General features: G+C 61.6%; 1 protein-coding gene across 2 annotated transcripts in view; it reads right to left on the minus strand.

Moving 5' to 3' along the window:
* Nucleotides 1-5,487: 5,487 nt before the first annotated feature.
* Nucleotides 5,488-19,907, minus strand: part of MID2 (midline 2) — a 72,404-nt gene continuing 57,984 nt past the window's right edge. For both annotated transcript variants that reach the window (XM_086470618.1, XM_086470617.1), the window contains exons 4-9: nucleotides 19,611-19,759; nucleotides 18,987-19,114; nucleotides 18,193-18,336; nucleotides 14,300-14,461; nucleotides 7,882-8,089; nucleotides 5,488-5,890 (exon numbers count right to left, since the gene is read on the minus strand). In XM_086470618.1, the coding sequence (XP_086326744.1) occupies nucleotides 5,488-5,890; nucleotides 7,882-8,089; nucleotides 14,300-14,461; nucleotides 18,193-18,336; nucleotides 18,987-19,114; nucleotides 19,611-19,759 (1,194 nt within the window). The remainder of the gene's footprint in view (nucleotides 5,891-7,881; nucleotides 8,090-14,299; nucleotides 14,462-18,192; nucleotides 18,337-18,986; nucleotides 19,115-19,610; nucleotides 19,760-19,907) is intronic.

Below are 19,907 nucleotides of genomic sequence, written 5' to 3' on the forward strand. Positions count from 1 at the left end.
GTCAGCAGCACCGCTCCCGGTGCTGTTAGTGAAAGCAGCATTCGGCTTATTTCCCACGTAGGCTGCGTGTGGGAAGCCTACCCAGAGCCGCTGCGGTGCTGGGGGCAGCACATGGCTAGACCTGAGACCTTCCCATCTCGTGCCTTTGGTACCGGCTCTCCAACCGTCCCCACTTGACAGCGTCCCTGGCAGCAGAGCAGCATCTTCATCCTCTGCTGGACTGTCAGAGCCTGCAAAGGGTGGGCTGAGGCAGTTACCGCACGTATGGAGTCCCTCTCTTGCTTCTTCATGCTCTCACCTTCAAGCCCGAGGGCACCTCCTCTCCCTTTGCTGCGGCGAGGGCAGGTGATCAAAGCTGCGGGTCCAGCCAGGACCATCAGCCTCCTCGCCTCCAGACCTGCCTCAAATGAGCAGCACCCGCGTGCGTCCCTTCCTCAGATGCTGTGGGCCCCCAGTCCTTGTCCCCCCTGTCCTGGGGTCCTGCCCGGGCTGGCTGGGCACACTCACAGCACCAGCAACGGGGCTGGAGCTGCTACCACCACCCAGGGTGAGTCCCAGCACCCTCGGGACCCCTCTGAAAGGGAGCCAGGAAAGCCAGGGCAGCTTTAGGCAAGCCGAACCATCCCCTCCAGCCCACGGCCAGCGATGGCACCCATCTCCCAGCGCAGGGCCCAGCAGAACGGGCGGGCTGGAGCAGGGCGCCAAGAGGACAGATGACAGGGTTGGGGCTGGGACAACCAGCTGGGAAGCTGCAGAGGGCCTGGGGCTGTCTTGCCCTGCCAGGCTCTGGGTCAGGGACCATCAGGTCTGTGACCCCCACAAGCAAGAGCCTGTTGTGGGGCTCGGGACTGGCGGGGTCTCCGTGCTGATGGTGCTGCCTGGAACAAGCAGGAGCACCAACGTCAGGCCCCCGCGCGTGGCTCGTGTTTGTCAGCAACACCAGGCAGCAAAAGCAGAGGTCTGGGATAATGCAAATGCCACAGATTTGTCCCATAGTGAAAGCAGGTACTCAATCTTGAGGCCAGGTTCCATGTGTCGGTGGTTAATGTTTAATGGCAAAAAGCCTAGAGCAAAGGTATAAAGTAAGAAATATTTAATTCTATACTGCTGGTTTGCACCGTGTGTTTTCTACTCAATAAATATTTTAGGCACTTACGCTCAGCAAAGATGGGCTCTGTCTGCCATGGGCTCGTGTGTCTTCGCTTCCCCTGGCGAGGCAGGTCCTGGGCTCCCCACCCTCTGCCGACGCCGCTTCTCCAGACAATCGGGAGCAGATTTCTGCCCCCCAGCCCCACCTCAGCCTGCAGAGCCCCTGCATAAGGTCCAGCTTTGTTTCAGCCAGGACAGGATGGGGCAACACAGGGGTCCCGGCCCACCCGGGGGCCAGCGCTGTTCAGGGGCGTCCAGGGGGACCCTGAGGGACATGTTCCTGATCGGCCAACCCAGCCCTGCCTTCTCCCAGGAGCCGCAGGGGGTCGGGGCAGGGGCTTGGTACCGTTTGGGGCAGGCGCAGGGGCTCGAGGGGCTGCGCTGGGGCAGGGGGACACTGGCACAGCCCTCCCGTGACGGGGGCACAGCCAGCCAGGAGGGAGATGAGCCGGCCATCAGGCACGCTGTGCCGGGGCAGGGGCTCCTCTGCAGAGGGGGGAGACATCACAGCCAGTGCTCGGCCCCGCCGTGAGCTCAGCACCGCAGTGAGGGATGGGGTCAGCCTCCATCCCTGCCCTCCCACAGCTCTGGGGGGCTGCGAGTGGGCCCTGGGCTTGAGGGCAGCAGAAACGAGGCTCCAGCAGTTGGCACTCCGACATTTCAGCCATCCCTGCGGCTGTTGAAGGCTCAGGGAAGGGAAGGCCGGAGCTCTTGGTGTCCTGAGGCCCTGGACAGCGAGCCTGCGCTGGACTCCCGCTGGGGGCTGCGGGATATTTACGTGTACAGACTGTTTTGGACGGGGCTTTAGCATCCCATGTGACCTGCCTTCCCCACAGGCTCTCATGTCTGGGTTGCAGCCCAGGACAAGAAACTCTGTTGGATGGTACCACCCCCCCACCCCCCCACACTCCTGTGGACGCACAGCCACGTGTTTGGCAGGTCCCCCCGAGCGAGCGAACGTGACAAGCGGCGTCACCCCTGGGGCCAGCAAACCCTCCCACCATCTCCCGCTGAGCTGCCCCACGGAGCTGCCGCGCTCCCGGGGGCTTTGCCAGCCGGGGCTGAGCTGGGCTGGCTTCTCTGCCCCGTCGGGGCTGGGGGCAGTAAAGGCCTTTTCTGTCGTGTGGCCGATCCAGCGCTACGGCCGCACTCGGCGACCCGGAGGTGCACGGTCTGCGTCTTGTCGGAGGTTGGGAGAAGGTCAACTGTGACTGCCGAAGGGAGCGACCCAGGACGTGGGATGTCACACACGGCACAATCTCCGCCACACACAGACATATCCAGTAACGTATATATATTATATTATATTTTTATATATATATATATATGTACACATTAACAAAGAAGTTGAAAAAAAAAAACAACAAAAAAGGGGAAAAACATAACAGGAAGATGAGCCCTCCCCCAGAACAAAACCCAACCAGGTACGTTACAGGCGGACGAGCAGCGTCTGGAGGGTCGCGCAGTACCCGGGAGCTCACCCCACCCCGAGCCTTCACGGCGGAGTCCCCGGGAGCAGAGGAGCCAGCAGCAGCCCCCAGCCCCCGACCCGGGTCCAGACGCCCGCAGGGGCCGTGGGAAGGGTGTTCACCCACCACCCTGGGCTCAGAGCCCGCGGGGGCTCGGGCTGGCTGAAACCGCTGCTGTGCCACCGCACGCCAGGCGGGTTCAGTCAACGGGGTCACTCGCTCGCAGGCTGGGGGTGCAGAGCCGCAGGGAGCATCATTGCCAGGGCAGGGATGGGGCTGCTCGCCCCCCTCCTGGCTACACACGGGTGGGTTTTGCTTTTCCAAAACCAGGAGAGGAAAATGTGGGTGACTTGGAAGGGGCTCCCACCCCCAGGACCACCTGCTTGGGGTGCGGGGCTGCCCTGGGCTCCCCGCGTCGCCTTCCCGCCTGGCCCGGGTACCAGACGCGCGCGGCGGGGCAGGCGGGTCCCACCGCGATTAGTGCAATTTCATCAGGTGCAAACGTCACATTAATGGCTCGCGTGCTCTGAGCTAACGGGTGCGCTGAGTCCTCTAGCAACTAAGCCAGTCGAAGCGGTGCCGGTGCCAGGGGAAAAGCTGGGCACCCGGATTGCAAACACTAAAATCCATCTCCAGTGCTCGGGCGTTCGTCTGAGGTCGATACGTTATGAGCAGCCCCGGACGGAACCGGCACACGGGGAACAGACTTTCGTGAGAGCCCCACGTGGCTTTGAAAAAACATCCGACTGAAAATGGCAACTTATCCTCTCGAAATTAATTGTGTTTGTGTGCTTAGCTGTGGGGAGCGGCAGACACGGCCCTGCTGGGTCCCCACCCGGTGCTCTCGCCCGCTGGGGCCAGAAGAAGCAAATAAACCGGCTCTGTCTGCTCGGGAGGGATGCGCCGCCCGCCGCAAGCCCCTGCCCAGCACCAGGGGAAGCAGCCTGGATCAGAGGCAAAATCCCCCTCGGCTTGGCAGCGCAGGGGGCAGATCCCTCCCCGGCCGGTGACACCCGCCTCCCTTCCCGCAGCGTCAGGCAGGTGATCACCAAAAATGCCCGCCAGGCGAAGCGGAGGGACGCTGTGCTGAGAAACAGGCTCTGTCTATGCACCCGCTCCCTGGACACAGCTATTGCCACCACCAGGCTTAATGACAAGTGTTGCCCAGGCCAGGGCACCGGCAGGGAGCACCCACTTTTGGACAGGGTCAACTGGTTCCAGCTGAGCTCAACCAGCCTCTCCCACAGCCTTGAAGCGCTGTCACCCTGCCTGAACCAGCCACCTACCCCTCTGAGGCTGAGCTTTGAGGTAGTTCCCTATCAGCAAAGTCCCAAAAAAGAAAGGAAAAGGCTGGCAGAGCTGGGAGGTCTCAGCCTGACGGTCCCTGTGCAACGCCACTGAGGCGTCTGACAGCACCGCATCCAGAGGAGAAAAAGGGGTTTTCGAACACCACGGACCCTCAAGCACCAGCCTGTCTTGGGCCACCGTGCTGCCTGACCTCCCTGCTTCCCCCGGCGTCCCTGCCACACCGTGCCGCCTGCCGCGGGTGCGAGGTGGGCACCCAGCCGCACGCCACCCGCCCCGAACCCTGCCGTGGACCCCGGCTGCGGGTGCCTGCGCTGGGTCTTTGCTCCCTGCGACCCAGGGACCGGTGGGCCCGGCCCAGCTCCTCCCGCCTTTTAAGAACTGTGGAAACTGAAGCTTGGCCAGGGGACTTGGTGCTTGTGGTTACTGGGAGCGCTGGTGGCAGCCGAAGAGCTCCCAGTAACCAGGGGCTGGAGACCCAGGGACGGATTCAGTCCTTTGCCACCGAGCAAACAGGACGGCTCCACGCACACACCCCCACTGCGGAGAACAAGCCAAGAGCCAAGATTCGGGGTCATAAGCTGAGGTTTTGGGTCATAAAGCACAGAGATGGCGCTTGACCATCTGCTCGGCACAGGGAGACGTGTCCTTTCTGCTGGGACACCAGACACGAAGCTAATGGAGGTCTACGGGGAGCCGCGCGTGGCGGGGCACATCCGGCTGGACCCCGCGTCGGGAAGGAGCATCTGCCAGACCGCTGTGCCGGGGCCGAGCCGCTCCTCGGCCTCGTCCTTAAGGGCGGGGGGTGCCTGACTCCTGGTGAGCTCCCGAAGGAGGAGACACGGTGGGGCTGCAGAGCCAGCCGAGCGCAGGGGACACGGCCAGCAGCAGCACGCACGCAGCCGGCAGAGGCAGCGGGACCGTCCTCCTCGGCGCGGCCGTCGCTCCCGCAGACCACCCCCCACGCGGCCACCACCCGCCACGCACCCAACGCCAGCGCTCGCCAAGCGCCGAGGGGACCGTGCCGTTATCTACCGCGCCAGAGAAGCTGCCGAACTTCGGCCGAACAGAACGTCCTCCCCAGAAAGCGACGCTCGGGTCCCGCCTGGCTCTCGAGACAAAGCTACCGACGGGCTCCAGAAAGCCAATCCCTCCTGTTCCAACCCGCGCCAGACGTCCCCCTGACCACAGCGGCGCCTCAGAAGCTCACCCGAAAACCTGCCCCAGCCCTTCCAGCCCCCGGGGGAAGACAAAACCATCCAGGTGACAATCTGCTTCGGGAGAGGCTGGAGCACAGCACCAAGGAGTTGCACAAGCCGCACTCGCACACCAGCGGAGCTCGCCAACAGGAGTTTATTTTCGGCCGCGGTTAGAGGTTCTGCCTCTTTCCCCTTAAAAAAACCCAACTGAGCTGGGTGCGGGAAGGCGCTCGCTGGCTGGAGCGTGCGGCTGCACAGCGGCTCTCCGGCACGGCTGCCAGCGGGCTCCCGGCAGCCGACTCCGACCCCCGGCACCCGCCGGCATCGCTGGTGCCACCGCGGGGCACGGGCAGGGCTAGGGCAGCCTAGTGACAGGCTTTCATCCCTGATACGTACGGGGACTCCTGGGGCCGGCAGTTACACTCCTGCTGCTCTGGGTAATCTATGAAGTCCGGGGCGGGCAGACCCGAGAGGATCATCAGGGATTTGTTCCAGATGGTGAACGTGGGACACACCGGGAGGATGAAGGAGACTTCGAACGTGTGGAGGTGGAGGGAGTTGGCCGGGTCGTAGAAGGAGAGGGCGTTGTTGTCGTAATCCAGGAGGACGCCGAGGCGCTTCATCTGCGGGTGGACCTCCACCAGCATCTCCTTGTTGTTGTGCCTCACCACGAAGTTGTTGTTGCAGCGGGAGAAGACCCAAGACGAGGAGTTCTTCCCGATCCACTCGTTCTTGGGGGCCGACTTGTAAGCCACGCCGATGGCGTACCTGCAAGGGAGGAGAAGCTTCGCGTAACCACCTCCAGCCTCGGCACGGGACAAAGCCCAGCCCCGGTGGGCGCCGGCACCCCCTGCCTTGAAACTCCAGGGGACCGTGGAAGCAGCACGGCAGCAGCTTCACGTGACCGACAAGCCGCTCGCAGAGGCTCGGCTGGGGAAGAGCATCGCTCCCTCCCCACGCGGCCTCCTGCCGCCCGGCGGGCAGGGGCAGAGCCGGCACAGCTGGGCGCCGGCAGCAGGAACCGTCCGTTTTACCCCCTTCGTGCGGCACCAGCAGCTTGAACGACGCAGCAGCTTTAACGCCTCCCGGCTCAGCGGGGAGCAGAGGCTTTCCGGGGATCTGCCTGGCAGGGGCCTGCTCGTAATAAACCCCAATTGTTCCACGGCTGAGTGTGCTTTGTGCGGAGGCGTCTTTCAGCCTGGGGGTGAACAGAAGGCTGAGCCCGATGGGAGCGAGCCCTGGGAGCGGTTTCTGAGCCGGGGCTGCTGCTGTGCTCGCCCCTTGAGACCCCCTTCCCCACCAGAGAGGGGAGACGGCACAGCCAGAAACCAGAGCCAGCTCCCTGGGTCAGGGAGGGGGCTCTTCTCTGGTACAGACCCCTGAGCATCAGCTCTGGTGGTGTGCCTCAGGCGGCAGCTGCAAGGAGAAGCTTCGGGGACAGGCAAGAAGGGACACCCATCTCCTCCAAACCCCGGGACAAAAAGCTGCAGCTCCGCAGCCCCTGCTGCTGCAGAGCAGAGCTGCCAGCCCACGGCGAGACCTTCCCCCGGCTGTGCCTGAAGCCCCCGGGAGAAGGGCGACATTTCCCCGAAGCTCGTGGTGATGAGTTAGGGGGCACAAAGGGAGCGTGCGCTCCGTCTCTCTGGCTTCTGACTGCTGCCACTCTGCTCTCAGATTGCCCCTGCTCAGCCGGGAGCACCGGCGGGGTGTCGGGGCGGGGGCTGAGGCGTGGGGGGACGGGAGGTGGCACCAAGGGCTGCAGAGAGCGGCAGGTACCATTCTGCCTTTGATCCAAGCATCCTCACCATGAGCCTTGCCAGGACACAGGGCTCTGGGCTCGCACTGAGTCACAGCCACGGACGACTAATTAGCAGCCGCGCTCGTTCTGCACCCGCACGCACCCCTCCACAGAGCCCAGGGAGCTGCTACAGGTTTGAGAGCCATTTCCTGCCCTGAAGGCCTCACAGCATTGGGTCATCAGCAAAGCAACGCCTGGAACAGATCCACTTCTAAGAAACAGCTCCAGATATAATTACCGCTCAAGAAACAACTCACAAATCAGGTTGCTGAAGCCAGAAACTGCTTTTTAACTCAGGGTGCGCCAGCTTGCATCCCTGACTCGTCCCTTCTGCCGCTGCCCAGATGTGTTTTGCAGGCAGGGGCTTGGGCTTGAGGGCAAGCCTGGGCTGGGGGCGCCTGCCGAGACGCAGCAGGGAGGTGCTGCGAGGCCACGGATGCTCCTTGCCGCTACTGGGAGTGAGACGCTGTACTTGGGGCTGTGCAAGCACCGCTGACAAGGGTGCTGGGGGGGAAGGCAGCAGGCTGCTGGGGAGGCGTGGGGCTAGAGCAACCCCCATCCTCACAGCCCCCGGGAATGCTGCCTTCACCCCCCACGGAGCACAGGGGGGCTTGGCTTCATCCTCCCACTCCTGCAGCATGGACCAGAGAACAGCCATGAAACCTCAGGGGAGAGCAACCCCTGTGTCCAGGGCTGCCGCTGCTCCTGGCGCCCCACCAAGCCTGGTGGCCTTGTGCCCCGCGGTGAGGACACAGCTCTGCGTTCCTGGCGATGGGAGGGTGCCATGGGCTTGCCCTCCCTCAAGGGAAGCAGCACATGGCAAGGAAGGCAGCCTCTGCCGAGGCAGAGCCGTGAGCAGCTCTGCCAAAACCCTGGCCTGTAACCCTGGTGTGTCCAGCAATGTCTCTGGGGAAACCCAAGCGCCTCTAGGAGAGGGGGGGAAGACAACGGCGCTGCCTACCAGGTCGAGGATCCCACCACCACCTCCCAGTAGTGGCAGCCGCTGTCAATGAAGACGTTGCCTGCCGCGCCGTAGCATCCCGTCCCACTGAACCTCTCGGGCGTGTGGCTCTTCTTCAAGGAGCTCTCGTCCTTCTCCATCTGCAGCCCGTCATTGGAGATCTTCAACTTCTTGTGAGCCATCTTGGGGTCCAGCTTAAAAGGCTGACCTGTTAGAAAGCGACACATGGGTCAGGGTTTATGCTCGTTACCGTCACCGTGCAGGCGGAACACGGCAGGAAACGTCCGCCCCAGGCTCTCTGCGCATCCTCCGCGAGCCAAAGGCTCCCCACCAGCTGAGGACACTGGATTACGGGTACCCAGCGAGACACTGAGGCACATCCTCGTGCATCTATTGTCACGGGCTGCTCCATAAGCCATCGGTCCCTGTGCTGCTGCTCCTGGGGCCTGCGGTGGCTTCCCCAGCCCTGCTGGAAGGAGAGGACGAGACACGGCTGCCCATGCCTGCAGGCAAAAACCACCCCAGGCCCCGCCAGCAAAGCAGAGGGGAGCAGGGACGAGAGCAGCACCTGCACCTTGGGCTTATTCCCCAGCCTGGGAACCACTCGCTTTCCTGGCCCAAACAGAGGGAAAGGAGCTGAAGCTGGAAAATGCAGAACTGAGCTGCAGGGAGCGAGCTCTGCCCGCAGGGAGGACCCGGCCCAGGGAGCAGGCAGGCCGGGCAGGACCCTGACGTGAGGGGCTGGGGAACGCCCGGGGTCTCCCTGTTGTGCATTAACCCCTTCGAGTGCCTCATGCCCCATCGGAGCGACTCCCTTTTGCCCTCTGTTAACGACACAAAATTAACGTGGCAGAAACAGGGGGATGTTGCCAGGTCATGGAAACGGCCCTGCAGACGCCATCCAGACGCACGGCGAACCAAACCCCGGCAGGGCACGTAGCCTGGCTTCCCGAACGGATCCATGCCCTGTTCACAGCCACGAGCACCGGGAAGGGTGAACAGACCCTGAAGTGCTGGAACACCCCTGGACCACAGGAGCAGCGCTGCAGCCCCGAGCACGTCCCCGAATCCCCACCAGCAGCCACGCAGCCCGCTCCCCGCGGCGCAGGGGCTGCTATTGCCTGCTACAGGCAGCACGCCCGAGGCTTTTCGGCGCTTCTCCGCTGCCAGACAAGGTCTCGCGCTCGGAGGGGACAGCCTGGGCTGTGCAGGCGGCCGTGGAAGCGAAGCAAAGGTGTCGGGTCCAGCCCATGCTGAGCTGGCGTGAGCACAGGGCCAGCCAGCGAGCGCACGCACGCCCCGGGGCTTCCTCCGCAATTAACAGAGCGCAGTGTGATGGGTTTTGCAGATCTCTAATGCCGGCTGGAGACGCAGCTGCAGTTCCTTTGTAACGTTACCAGCACGCAGAAAGCCAAACCGATTCCTAACTGGCACACGCCGGCCGTCCTGCTCGCTCTGATAAAACCCTCCTGAAGGTGCAGGGGAGCAGCTGCCCTCCTTCGTGCCCACAAACACCACCTCTCCTGGGCACCGGCTCCGCGCCACGTGCCGCAGCGAGCGCCAAGGACTTCTCTGGAAGGCTCCACTCTTTGGTGCCTCACTGCAAAGCGAGCCCCCACCGCTCCCGAGCCCAGGCCTTGTGCAGGGTGACACGGGCGGGGACGGGGACAGAAAACCACTGGCCAACACAGACTTACTCGGTACGGGGGGGGTCAGGGGATTTGGTGCATCTTCTCGGGCTGCTGGTGCGCAGCCCTGCCAGCGACGCCCGGGCTGCTGCCCAGGCCCTGACACCCCCACTGCCCTGCCAGAGTGGCTCTTTTGAGCCAGGTTTAGCAACTTTTAGGGGAGGAACTCACAATCCCTTTTGCTCCTATGCTTTTTTTCCCTCTCCTTTGATAATTTAGGGTCATTTTAAGACCAGGTGCAGAAAGGCGAAGCCAGAAGGTTGTGTTTTGAGAAGCCCAGAACAAAGCCCTCCGTTTCGGGGCAGTGAGGGGAGAGAACTAGCGTGTCCGGGGAGCCTCTCTGCTCCCTGCTCCAGCCTTTTTCCATCACTCTCTTTGCTCCCAGTTCAGGACAGACTCTGGCTTCTCTGTGCAGCACCATTTTTTGGTAGGGTTAAATGAGCCTGCCCAGCCCTGAGGGCCTTCTGGTCCATCCCCACATGGTCACAGGCTTTGGGCACAGACTGTGCCTCAGTTTGCCCCTCTGTACAACACAGGAGCATCCCCAGGGGTGCCAAGGGCTGGTGACTGACCCTTTCTGGGTGCTGCTGCTGCTGCCAAAAAAAAAGCTACTCTGGGAGATGCTGCTGCATCCCCGCACCCTCCTGCGGGGAGCATGGCACCCATCCCCAGGGCAGCGGCGGCAGGGAGCCCCACCAAGCCCGCGGGGACCACGCCGTTGGGAAGGGGCGAGGGTGGGTTTTCCCACGGAGGGTATCAGCAGGGGTGGAACTGCCGCACTGAACGCGCCTGCCATGGGCCGTTTCGGTAGCGCTGCTGGCAACGTGGGACGGGGGAAGGCGCCGGGTGGCCGCGGCAGGAGCCGCTCTCCCGAGCCGCTGAGCCCAGCCGGGGACACCGGGGAGCGGGTGCCCGGCTCTGCCGCAGCCCCTCACGGCTGGCACCGGGACGAGGGGCGCGGGGCCGCGCATCGACGAACGCCACATAACGCAGGAGGCGCGGGCATAAAATCAGACTGCACGTGCAACTCAGTCCTGGTGTGATTTAAATCCTGTGCTCTTGGCTTTGCATATTTAATGGTGGTTGGGTTTTTTTTACCCCAGAGGTTCTCCCATCTGTAATTCCCTATTTTTTTCTTAAAGGGAACTGCAAAGTGGAGTCCCGCTCTGTTACCAGCTGCATGCGAGCCCACGTCCACAGCGCAGCTGAGCTGAAGCAGCCGCAGCGCCGGCGCTCTCCTTTCCACGGGGCAGGAAAAATCCCTCCGTGCTCTGCCCCGGCCCACGTCACCCCGGGAGAGACACGGAGAGTGAGGGGGCTGCACTCCCCCCAGCTCCACAGGTAGCCCAGCGCGGTGCCTGCACTGGCCACGTGCCTTCTGCGGCCCCGGCACGGCGCTGGGTGCAGGTCTGCTGCCAGGACGGTGCCCCGCTGCAGCGGGGGCTCGCTCCCGGGGTGGGCACGCTTCCCACGCTCACAGCTCCTCGGGGCTGGCAGGGATGCCACCGCACTGGGACACCGGTTAGGCAGAAGCTAGACCAAACCTGGGCGGGCTCCCCAGTGCTCCCCCGGCGCTGGCTTCCACAGCACAGACGTCATCTGACCTCCTTATTTTTCAGTAATTTCCCTCTAGAACCCCCAGACTATCCTGTTCTCGCAAACAAAACCCCAAGACATCACGAAGCCAATCGAGTTCTTGTGGGTTTTGTCACTGTGAGTTTTCATGCAAGATACAGTAAAGACCATACGGACACCGGACGGGGTTGCTCTAGGGATCCATCTGCTTCAGCACAAAGCAAACGGACCAGGGCAGCTGCAGCAAAACACCTTAAATAACTGCAAACATCTTAAACCCAGGCTTTGGTGCCCAGAGTGTTCCCTGGCCTGGCTCGGGGGAAGGCGCTGTGGTGCACAACGAGCCGTGCCCTCCTGCACGCTCCCGTTTTCGGCCACCGACACCGAGGCCTGGCGAGGAGAAACGCCCGCACCAACGCTCTACAGCGAGGGGGTTTCCCAGCCGGGGCTAGGAACCACCGCCAGCAGCCGGCAGCGTGGGCTATGGCAAGGCTGCAGAGCTCTCAAGCGCGACCCCGTCACGGAGCTCGCCCGCGCTGCTCGCTGATACCCGGTGGTAGCTCGTGTTGGTTTTCCTCGGAGCCCAATTTGCCAGATAATTGAGTTGAGAGGCCTGAAAGTAAAGCTGCAAATTGGGAGTGACCCACCCCCTCCTTTCCTCTGGCTATTTTAATATCTCTGTAGCTATCTTTTTCCAGCAGTAATGCAAAGAGACAAGCTCTGAGGAAGGGAGGTATAAAAATACTCGGCTCTGTCAGACAACAGGCAGTCACAGCCCTTTCCACGAAGACGACCCCTGTTTAAGGTCAGTGCGAACAACTGGAGCCCAGACCCTGTCGCGGGTCTGTGCTGGCACATCCTGGCCCAAGGGCTGGAGCAGGGTCTGCAGGGGGCTGTGACGGGCAAGTTAAAAAGCACACGGGCTGGGCTGCAAAGTCTTGCTCAGGACAGAGGGCATTTCAGAGGACAGAGGCACTTTCATCCACTTTTGGACACTTGATAATAAATAAGCCCTACTCAGGCCCAGACTCAGCGAAGGAAGGTTTCCCTCTGCCACTAAACCAAAACTGTTCTCCCCAGCTCTTCTGTTCGGGCAGTCTGGGAACGCAGATTTAGGGCGCACTGACAGCACTAATGCTGTGGAAATCAATGTGTGTCCTGACACTGACCTTCTGGCGATGAAGCAACCTCTCCAAACATCACTTCGGGAGCAGAAAGAGGGCTGTGAAATATGCTAATTGGCCCATCTCCTCGCCGAGCCGCTGACATTTCTGCCAAGGTTACAGCAGTTGGAAAGTGTGCGCTATCTTCTAATCGCCCGCTTGAAAAGGGGAAAACCCTGTCGCCACGTAACGGCAAATACAGGGAGGAGAAACGGCCGGCGAGGACACGCCAGGGCTGCAGCACGAAGCGGCGGCACCATCGGCCGGCACCACCCTGACGATGAGCAGCAAACACCCCAAAGGAGCCCTTGGGCACCGAGGCTGGCCACAGAAAGACAACGTGTAAATACATATTATATACACACACATTGCTAAATCAAACATCCAGAAGTTTCCCTGAACGCTTTTCACGGGCTGCAGACGAACACCAAACAGCGGCACGTGCCCACTAACGTCGTGCGCCTCCCCCTCCCACCACCCGAGCAGGAGGTGCCGGGATCGAGCTCCCACCGTGCGACAGGAGCTCCCGGCACTCGCAGAGCTGCGGTCACACGCCACGGTTCAGGTGAGGCTCGCTTGAGAACGGAAAGCAGGGAGCTGCTGCAGACCCATCCCTGCAACAAGGGGAGCTCCAAACCTGACCGGGCTCTTACCGAACCTGCCAAATCGCGTTCACCCCCGAAGAGGGGCGCCCAGCAGCGTGCCGGCGTCTCTGATGAGTGGCGCTCAGGGAAGAAGCCAAAGGGCAAGCCCCGTCCCCGGGAGCCCCTACCGCAGCGAAGCGCCCTGGCTCCCCTCTGCGCTGCTCCCTCGCAGCATCGCTCCCGGCTTGCCAAGCCGCCCAGCTCCCAGTTCCACAGTGAGCGCCTGGCAGAGCCCGGGGAAGCGCTTAAAAACAGCAGCGCAGGAGGGACACAGTTCTAGTGAACGGGGCAGAACTGGACCCCAGTTTGCTCGGCAGCTTCCCTCCAGCCCCCTGCGACACCTCCTTCACTTCATTTCATTCGGCTTAAGGTCACATGAAGAAAACGAGCAGGCAGAGGCGATAAATCATCTCGAAAGCCTGGCTGAGGCAGGCGCGACGGCAGCGTCGGGTTGGGAAAGGCAAGGGAGGGCTGCGCTCGGCAGGGCCGGGAGGCGGCAGCTCAGCGAGCCCCGGCGAGACGCAGCCGCGGAGCGGGCAGCCGCGGGCAGAAGCCTGGAGAGCCGCCTCGTTCTGTCCTTCGGCAGAGGCTGGACTCGATGATCTTGAAGGTCTCTTCCAACCGAAGCTGTCCAGTGATTCTGCGATTCTCAGATCTCATGCCGTCCCTCCTGTGATGTCCCTCCCACGGCCCCGCCGTTTCACTGCCCTTCAATGGGAAAAGGCTCCCCCCACCCCCCACTGCCCACCCAGCAACTCCCTCCTCGCTGGGACGGGGCCGGCTCTGCTGCCCGCTGATTTTTGATTGAATCTCACTCTGATTTCCCTGAACATACTTAACCCTTCTTGGCCGTCCCCGGAGTGATGCGACATGCAACTTCTTTTCTGCTTTGCGTGTGGCTGCAGAGCCCCATCCACTACCACACGGACACTTTTCGCTCTCCTTACGGTAAGCAAAGCCACGCACAAGCACACAATTGCCCTGGGACTCCATACCCCAGCCCCAAAAAGTCCAGGGGTGTAAAGCAACCAGAAAGATGGACCTTCATGACCTCCTGCAATCCCAGCTGTCCCAGGGACCCACAGGGATGGGCACTGACAGGAGCAGGGAGCTGACAGAAGCCCCAGGCATGGCAAGGGGCGGCAGGAGACCATCCCTCGAAGGATGGATCTGAGACAGCGAGTAAGACAGGCAGGTGAAAGAATTTAAACAACCCAGGGCTCTCCATCACGCTGCCAGCAACTGTGGGCCCGCAGGGAGCGGCTCAGCTGTGCCCCCCGGCGCTCGGGCGCCGGTGAAGCTGCTCTCCCCCCACCCACCAAGGCAGGGCGAGCGCCCGGGCACCTACTGTTCGTCTTGAGCCTGGCGGGTTCGCTGTTCCGGCTGCCCGCCTGGTTTATGGCCTTGACGAGGAAGATGTAGCGGGTGCCGCTCTGCAGCCCGTGCACCGTGTAGTGGTTCTGCTTGATGTTGGGGACGATCATCCAGCTGTCCATGGAGTTGTAGAGACCTGCGGCACGGGAGAGGGGGGAAAGGTTTATTCACAGGGAAGGACAGGACGCGAAGACCACGCGCTGCTAACGCAGAGCTCGCCGACCACACATCCCCCGGCCTGACCTACCGCCTGCCTGAGAGTGAAGAGCACCTGCAGGAAGATTCCCACAGAAGATAAACCCCAGCAACTGAATGAGCCTTTTTCATTACCACAGGAAGGCAACCCCAGGGGTGGGGCGCTGGCACCTCAAGATGCCGCTGTGAGAAACGACGGGGAAAGGGTGCAGAGAAAGAGGAATTCACCCGGTGGCACCTTCCAGCCAGGGCAGACGGCACAGGCAGCTGCCGGTGCCCAGCAGAAGGTGATGCCCACCACCATCTCTCTCGTTTCTTCACTCCTGCAGCACAACCTCCCTGCTGCTCCATGCAATGCTGGCAGCGGAAGGGACATGTTTGCACCCTGATCCTCCTGCACGGTGCTCAGTGCCCCAGGGAGGGAAGCAATAATCCACGTCCAGGGGACGCCGACACTTCAGCTCCCTGTGCAGACTGCAAACTGGTCCAAAGGAAATTACAGCGAAGGGAAAACACTGAAGAGCCTAAACTCTCTCTGAAAATGGAAAGCGATCAGGAGCCCAAAGAACTTGGGGGTGCTAAGCCCTAATGCTGCAGTGGTTTGTGCTGCCAGAGCCGCAGGGCCCGGCATGCACTGAAAACACAGCACCTACACTACCTAAGGTGGGGCGACACAGCGCCCCAGGAGAGGAGAAAAGCCCCACACGGTGCCACAGGGGCTGTGACTGCCACCGGCACAGCTGGGGCGAGAATAACCTGCTGGCTGCCCAGGTACCTCCAGTAGCCGGCGCTGGGGGAAAGGGATGCTGCGGATTTCGGGAGCAACCTCCAGCGCTGGCACCACGGGGTCGTGGGCAGCGAGCGCCCAGGACCATCCCCTGCAGCACCCAGCAGCTCCGGGCTCTCAGCAACGGCTTCGGGGCAGCCCCACACCACGGGACAGCAGCTTTACACGGGAAGAATAAGGAGGGAGCTCGGAAGCAGCAGCCGGAGGCTTCTCGGACCCAGCGGGTCTGGAGGCGAAGGGCGAGACGGTGCGTGAGGAGGTTGTGAATTCAGGGTGAGCGGAGGAGGGTTCTGGTCTCCTGTCACCAGCATACGGGTGCACGGCTGGAAGGCAGAGGCCTGGAAAACGCCCCACACCTTCTCATCTAAGGCTTACAGCGGGCTGTTTATTTATCTCTGGTGACTTGCTCGGCCGGAGGACAAGGGCAGCTGCAGTCCTCGTCAGCCTGGATTTGGTTTAAAATAAACGTGGAAATGGCCTAGGGGAGCAGAGCAATGGTATTTGAAGTAGAAAATAAACCAGATGTGATACCGATTGCATCCTACAGGCAGAGCTGCTTTCATGGGAGCACACAGCTTTCGGCCAAGCGCTGGTAGGTGTCACCTCCCTGCAGGCAAGGACCAGCTTTGGATCCTTCCTCGAAAGGACAAGACGACACTCCGGGAACGATCTGGCCTCCAAAGCAGGTTTCCTTCCCAGAACTACCAAGAAGGGGCTGGCCTTGAAGACTGAGGGCCTCTGTCCTTGCCAAAGCTTAAAAAAAATCCTTTTTATTGGCGCTTTCGTCATCCATAAAGATGTCCAGCTCCTGCCGAGCTCTTGGCTTTAAAGAGAGCGTGAAGGGGATGGTTTCCACGGGCCAACTCTGTGCTCTTTGAAAAGGTATTTCCTTTCGTGGGAAGCCTCCTCCTGCTCCTGCTAGGTGAGCCCCAGCGCTCCACGTCCAGGGTCTCTTCATGCACGAGTTCAGCCAGGACTCAAACGCTCTCATTGCCCGGACCCGACTGTGTCCTTTCAAGTGACAATATATCATTCACTTTCTCCTCCGAGACGTTAACTGATGTTTTCTTTACTCCTTCTATGACGAGCTGCCAGAGACGGCCAAGGAAGACACTCCTGACGTGTGGCCCCCGGGCTTTCTTCCAGAGCTGCCCTTGCCGTCCATCTCCGTGCCGTTTCCACAGCCCCCACCTTCCTAACGCTTCTGCCAAACCCGCACAGCCCCCGAGGGTGGTGAGGTGACTAATCCCCCAGCCCCTCCACGGACTGGAGTCCAAGCCATGTGCCCAAACCGGCCTATGGGGAGAGGTGGGGGCCGGACCCTTCCCTGAGGGGCCCTGGCACAGCCCCAGCACGAGGGCACCAGTTCCAGCAGGGAAATCCCGGTTAGATAAGGAAAATGTTCTTCTAGCTGAGGGCGGGGAAGCACCGGAGCAGGGCCCCGCGAGCGGGGGAGACGGTCACTGCTTGAGAAGCGAGCCTTGAGCAACCTGCCCGAGCTCTAAGGCAGCCCGGCTCGCGCAGCGTCGGTGCAAGGACCTTCAGGTGTCCCTCCCACCTACACACCTCGGTGGTGCCAGCACGGGCCACGATTCCTCCTCAGCTGGCGGGCAGAGGGGAGATGGAGGCTGGTGGCCACCTAAGAACAGAGCCAAAGAGGTTGCTGAGCTCTCCCAGGCTTTCAGAGAGGAACCAAATGCTGGAGACAACGCGTGGTGGCTGGGGGAGGAGAGCTGAGCAGGGGAAATGGAGCTGCTGTAGCGCCGGGCAGCCGTAACCAACCTCTGATCGAGAGGAAATAAATCATCTTGTTTTCCAAAGCGAGGGCAAAGGCTGCGAGTTCAATCAGCTTCGAAAGACACGCGCGGTAACTTTCTCCGGCAGCTTCCTGCACGTTCCAGAGGGCGCGGGCCAGCCTTCCTGCGCTGCGACACGGCGCGCCCAGCGCCCACGTCTTCCTGGCCCGCGAGGTGACCGCGCAGCGGCCCGCAGGGTCCGCTCCGAAGCGTTCTGTCAGCCCTTCCTACAGCAGCCAGGGCCACTAAGGAAAACCGGGAATGAAACCGCCTTGCAGGACCGTGCCGCGGGGATGCCGTGCTCCTCCAAAGTGCCGCTTCAGGACTAACTGGACTAACTGGAAGCGGTATTTTTGTTCTCCCCTTACAACACCCAAGTTGTTTCCTCATACGAACAAGCAGTTTCCCTGGACTCTCTCCTATAACGCCATCCACAAGTCAACTTTCCTCCAGAATGCAAACCCCCTCTGATTTCAGGAAAAAGGCAGCATTACAAGAAATCCTATCAGGCACACTTTTCTGACACCCCGAGGACTCACAGGGCACCCCAAGGAATAAACCACTGCTGCTGAGACTGGCAAGGAGTCCTTGGCTTTACAGCTGAGCGGCTCTTCTTCTCTCTGTGCACCTCCCTGGAAACCCGCAGAACCCCCTTTCCCACGAAGATAACCAACCCAGCTTTTTTCTCTTTTTTACATATAAACCTTCCTGACAATGGACAAGGAGGGAGACTAAACAGCTCCTGCAGATGTGACACATCTGTCCTCAGGGGTGTGGGGGGGTCACACTTTCCCAGCAGCTGTGAGACAGATGAGACCCTCTAATGCACCGATGCTTCGCCGAGCCGGGGGCTGCAGACACCGAGTGCAGGCCAGAACAACTCAGTTACAGACCCCCAGCGTGGGGGTCCTCCACCGCTTTGATGACAGCCCTGAGCCGTGTCCTCAGAGGATCCTTTGTGGCAGTTCCCTCCCCTAATTCCCAGCCTTTAAACCTGCTGACCCTCCCCAAGAACCTTTTTCCTCCCGACCCGGACCACGGTGCCCCGGACCACGGTCCCCCGGAGCGGGCTCGCGCGCAGCCACTTACTGATGAAGTTGGCCTGGCCGGTGAAGATGGTGTACTGCAGCTCGTAGGAGCTGACGCTGAACTCATCCTCCGAGATCCAGTGGACGGTGATGGTGTCGTGGGAGGCCGTGCAGAGCTCCTCCCGGACGGACGGCGGGTTCGGCGCTGCGGGAGATGGTCACAGATCACCTATTTCAGCCAGTTTGTGCTTTCTTAACACATCTGCTCCCCTATGGATGGGGGTGTCCTCGCTTTCAGCCCCCCCTGCTCTCCCAGCACACGGCCCCGTCCGGCAGCAGCGGGTCACGGCAGGGCTGCCCCCAGACACCCCCCATCGCCCCGGACGAGGGCGGGAGCAGCGTTCAGCCTCTGCTACGGGCATCAAGGCAGCACCGAGAGGCCCGAGGTCTCTGCCCACAGGGGTTATCTTTAGCACTGAGAGTCCCACAGAAAGGGAACTGCTAAGGCATGCAGTGCGTTACAAGTACAAAAATCTGTTAATTCACCATTCCCTCCCCATAATCCGCCCTCTTGGGTCCTCACAGGCACCAGCCCCCTCCCCGCGTTGTGGAGATGGAATTTTCGACCCGATCACTGAACTTTGCCACCAGTCCTCCATGAGAGGCAGAGTGCAAGAGGAGGACAGGGACACATCACTGCCCTGGTGACAGCACGGCCTCTGCTCTGCTGCAGCTGACCAGGCACTTTTCACCGGCAAGAACGAGCAGCAGCCCAGCGTGCTCCAAAATCCGCCTGCCAGCCCTCGGCAGGGCACAGGCGAGGGGGCTGCGGGGCGCGTGGTGGGGAGCTCTCACCGGTTAGATAATCCAGCCCCTCCAGCAGCTTCTTCTCTCTGGAAAAATCTAAAGCAAAGTTTTCAAAGGCATCATTAAAATTGATATCTGGTATCAGAACTTGAGAGGATGCAGTTGCCATGGCGACCCTGAAAGAAGAGAAGAGACCATCAATACGCATCGGGGTGCACGATGCTCCCGACGCCCAGCAGCGGGGAAGCAGGGCATTAAAAGGGTGCGAGCAGCCTCACGGCCGTCGGGAAACCAGCACCCGCCTGCTAACCACTGCTCCCGCCCCAGGAGGGTGGCCTGGCCCGGGGGCAGGTCCTCAGAGAGCTGGGGGGGCTCCATCCCTGGGGGCTCCCAGCCCTGGCTGCCCCCCGAGTTCCCTTCAGAGCAGTGTTTCCACCACCTTCCCCCCCTTCCAGGGAACGGTGTTTGCTCCCCCAGTAGGTGTTCGGCTTCCTTAGGAACTGCCATGCAGGGATGGGAACCGGTGACACCCCCAGCCCTGGTGTTTATTTGAGGGCAGAACACTGGAAGGCTGCTGGGGGGAGGATGGGGCGTCCCCGGGCAGGGAGCTGGGAGCAGGGGACAACTCCAGCGACACCCCGCCGGTGTCCCGATCCCGGTGTGCCAGCCCACCTCTCGGCCACGTTCCGGGCTGTCTGCAGGAACCGCGCGTGGTCGTTCTCCTTCAGGATGTGCTCTGCCTGGTTGATGAGGACCGTGGAGCGCTCGAGACACTGCCGGCAGTTGGCGACCTGCTGGGCCAGCTTCCGCAGCTTCATCACCTGCGAGGGGAGCAGAGGGAAGCAGAGGTGCTCAGAAGCTGGCACGTAGCTTGCGAAGCACAGAGGAAACTCCAGCCTCAGCCAGGGGCTGCAAGGAGCGGCGAAACAGCACGGAAACATCCCCAGAGGCTCTGGGGAGGAAGAGCAG

The sequence above is a fragment of the Leptosomus discolor genome, chromosome 9 (genome assembly GCF_034619465.1).
Source record: "Leptosomus discolor isolate bLepDis1 chromosome 9, bLepDis1.hap2, whole genome shotgun sequence".
NCBI lineage: Eukaryota > Metazoa > Chordata > Aves > Leptosomiformes > Leptosomidae > Leptosomus > Leptosomus discolor.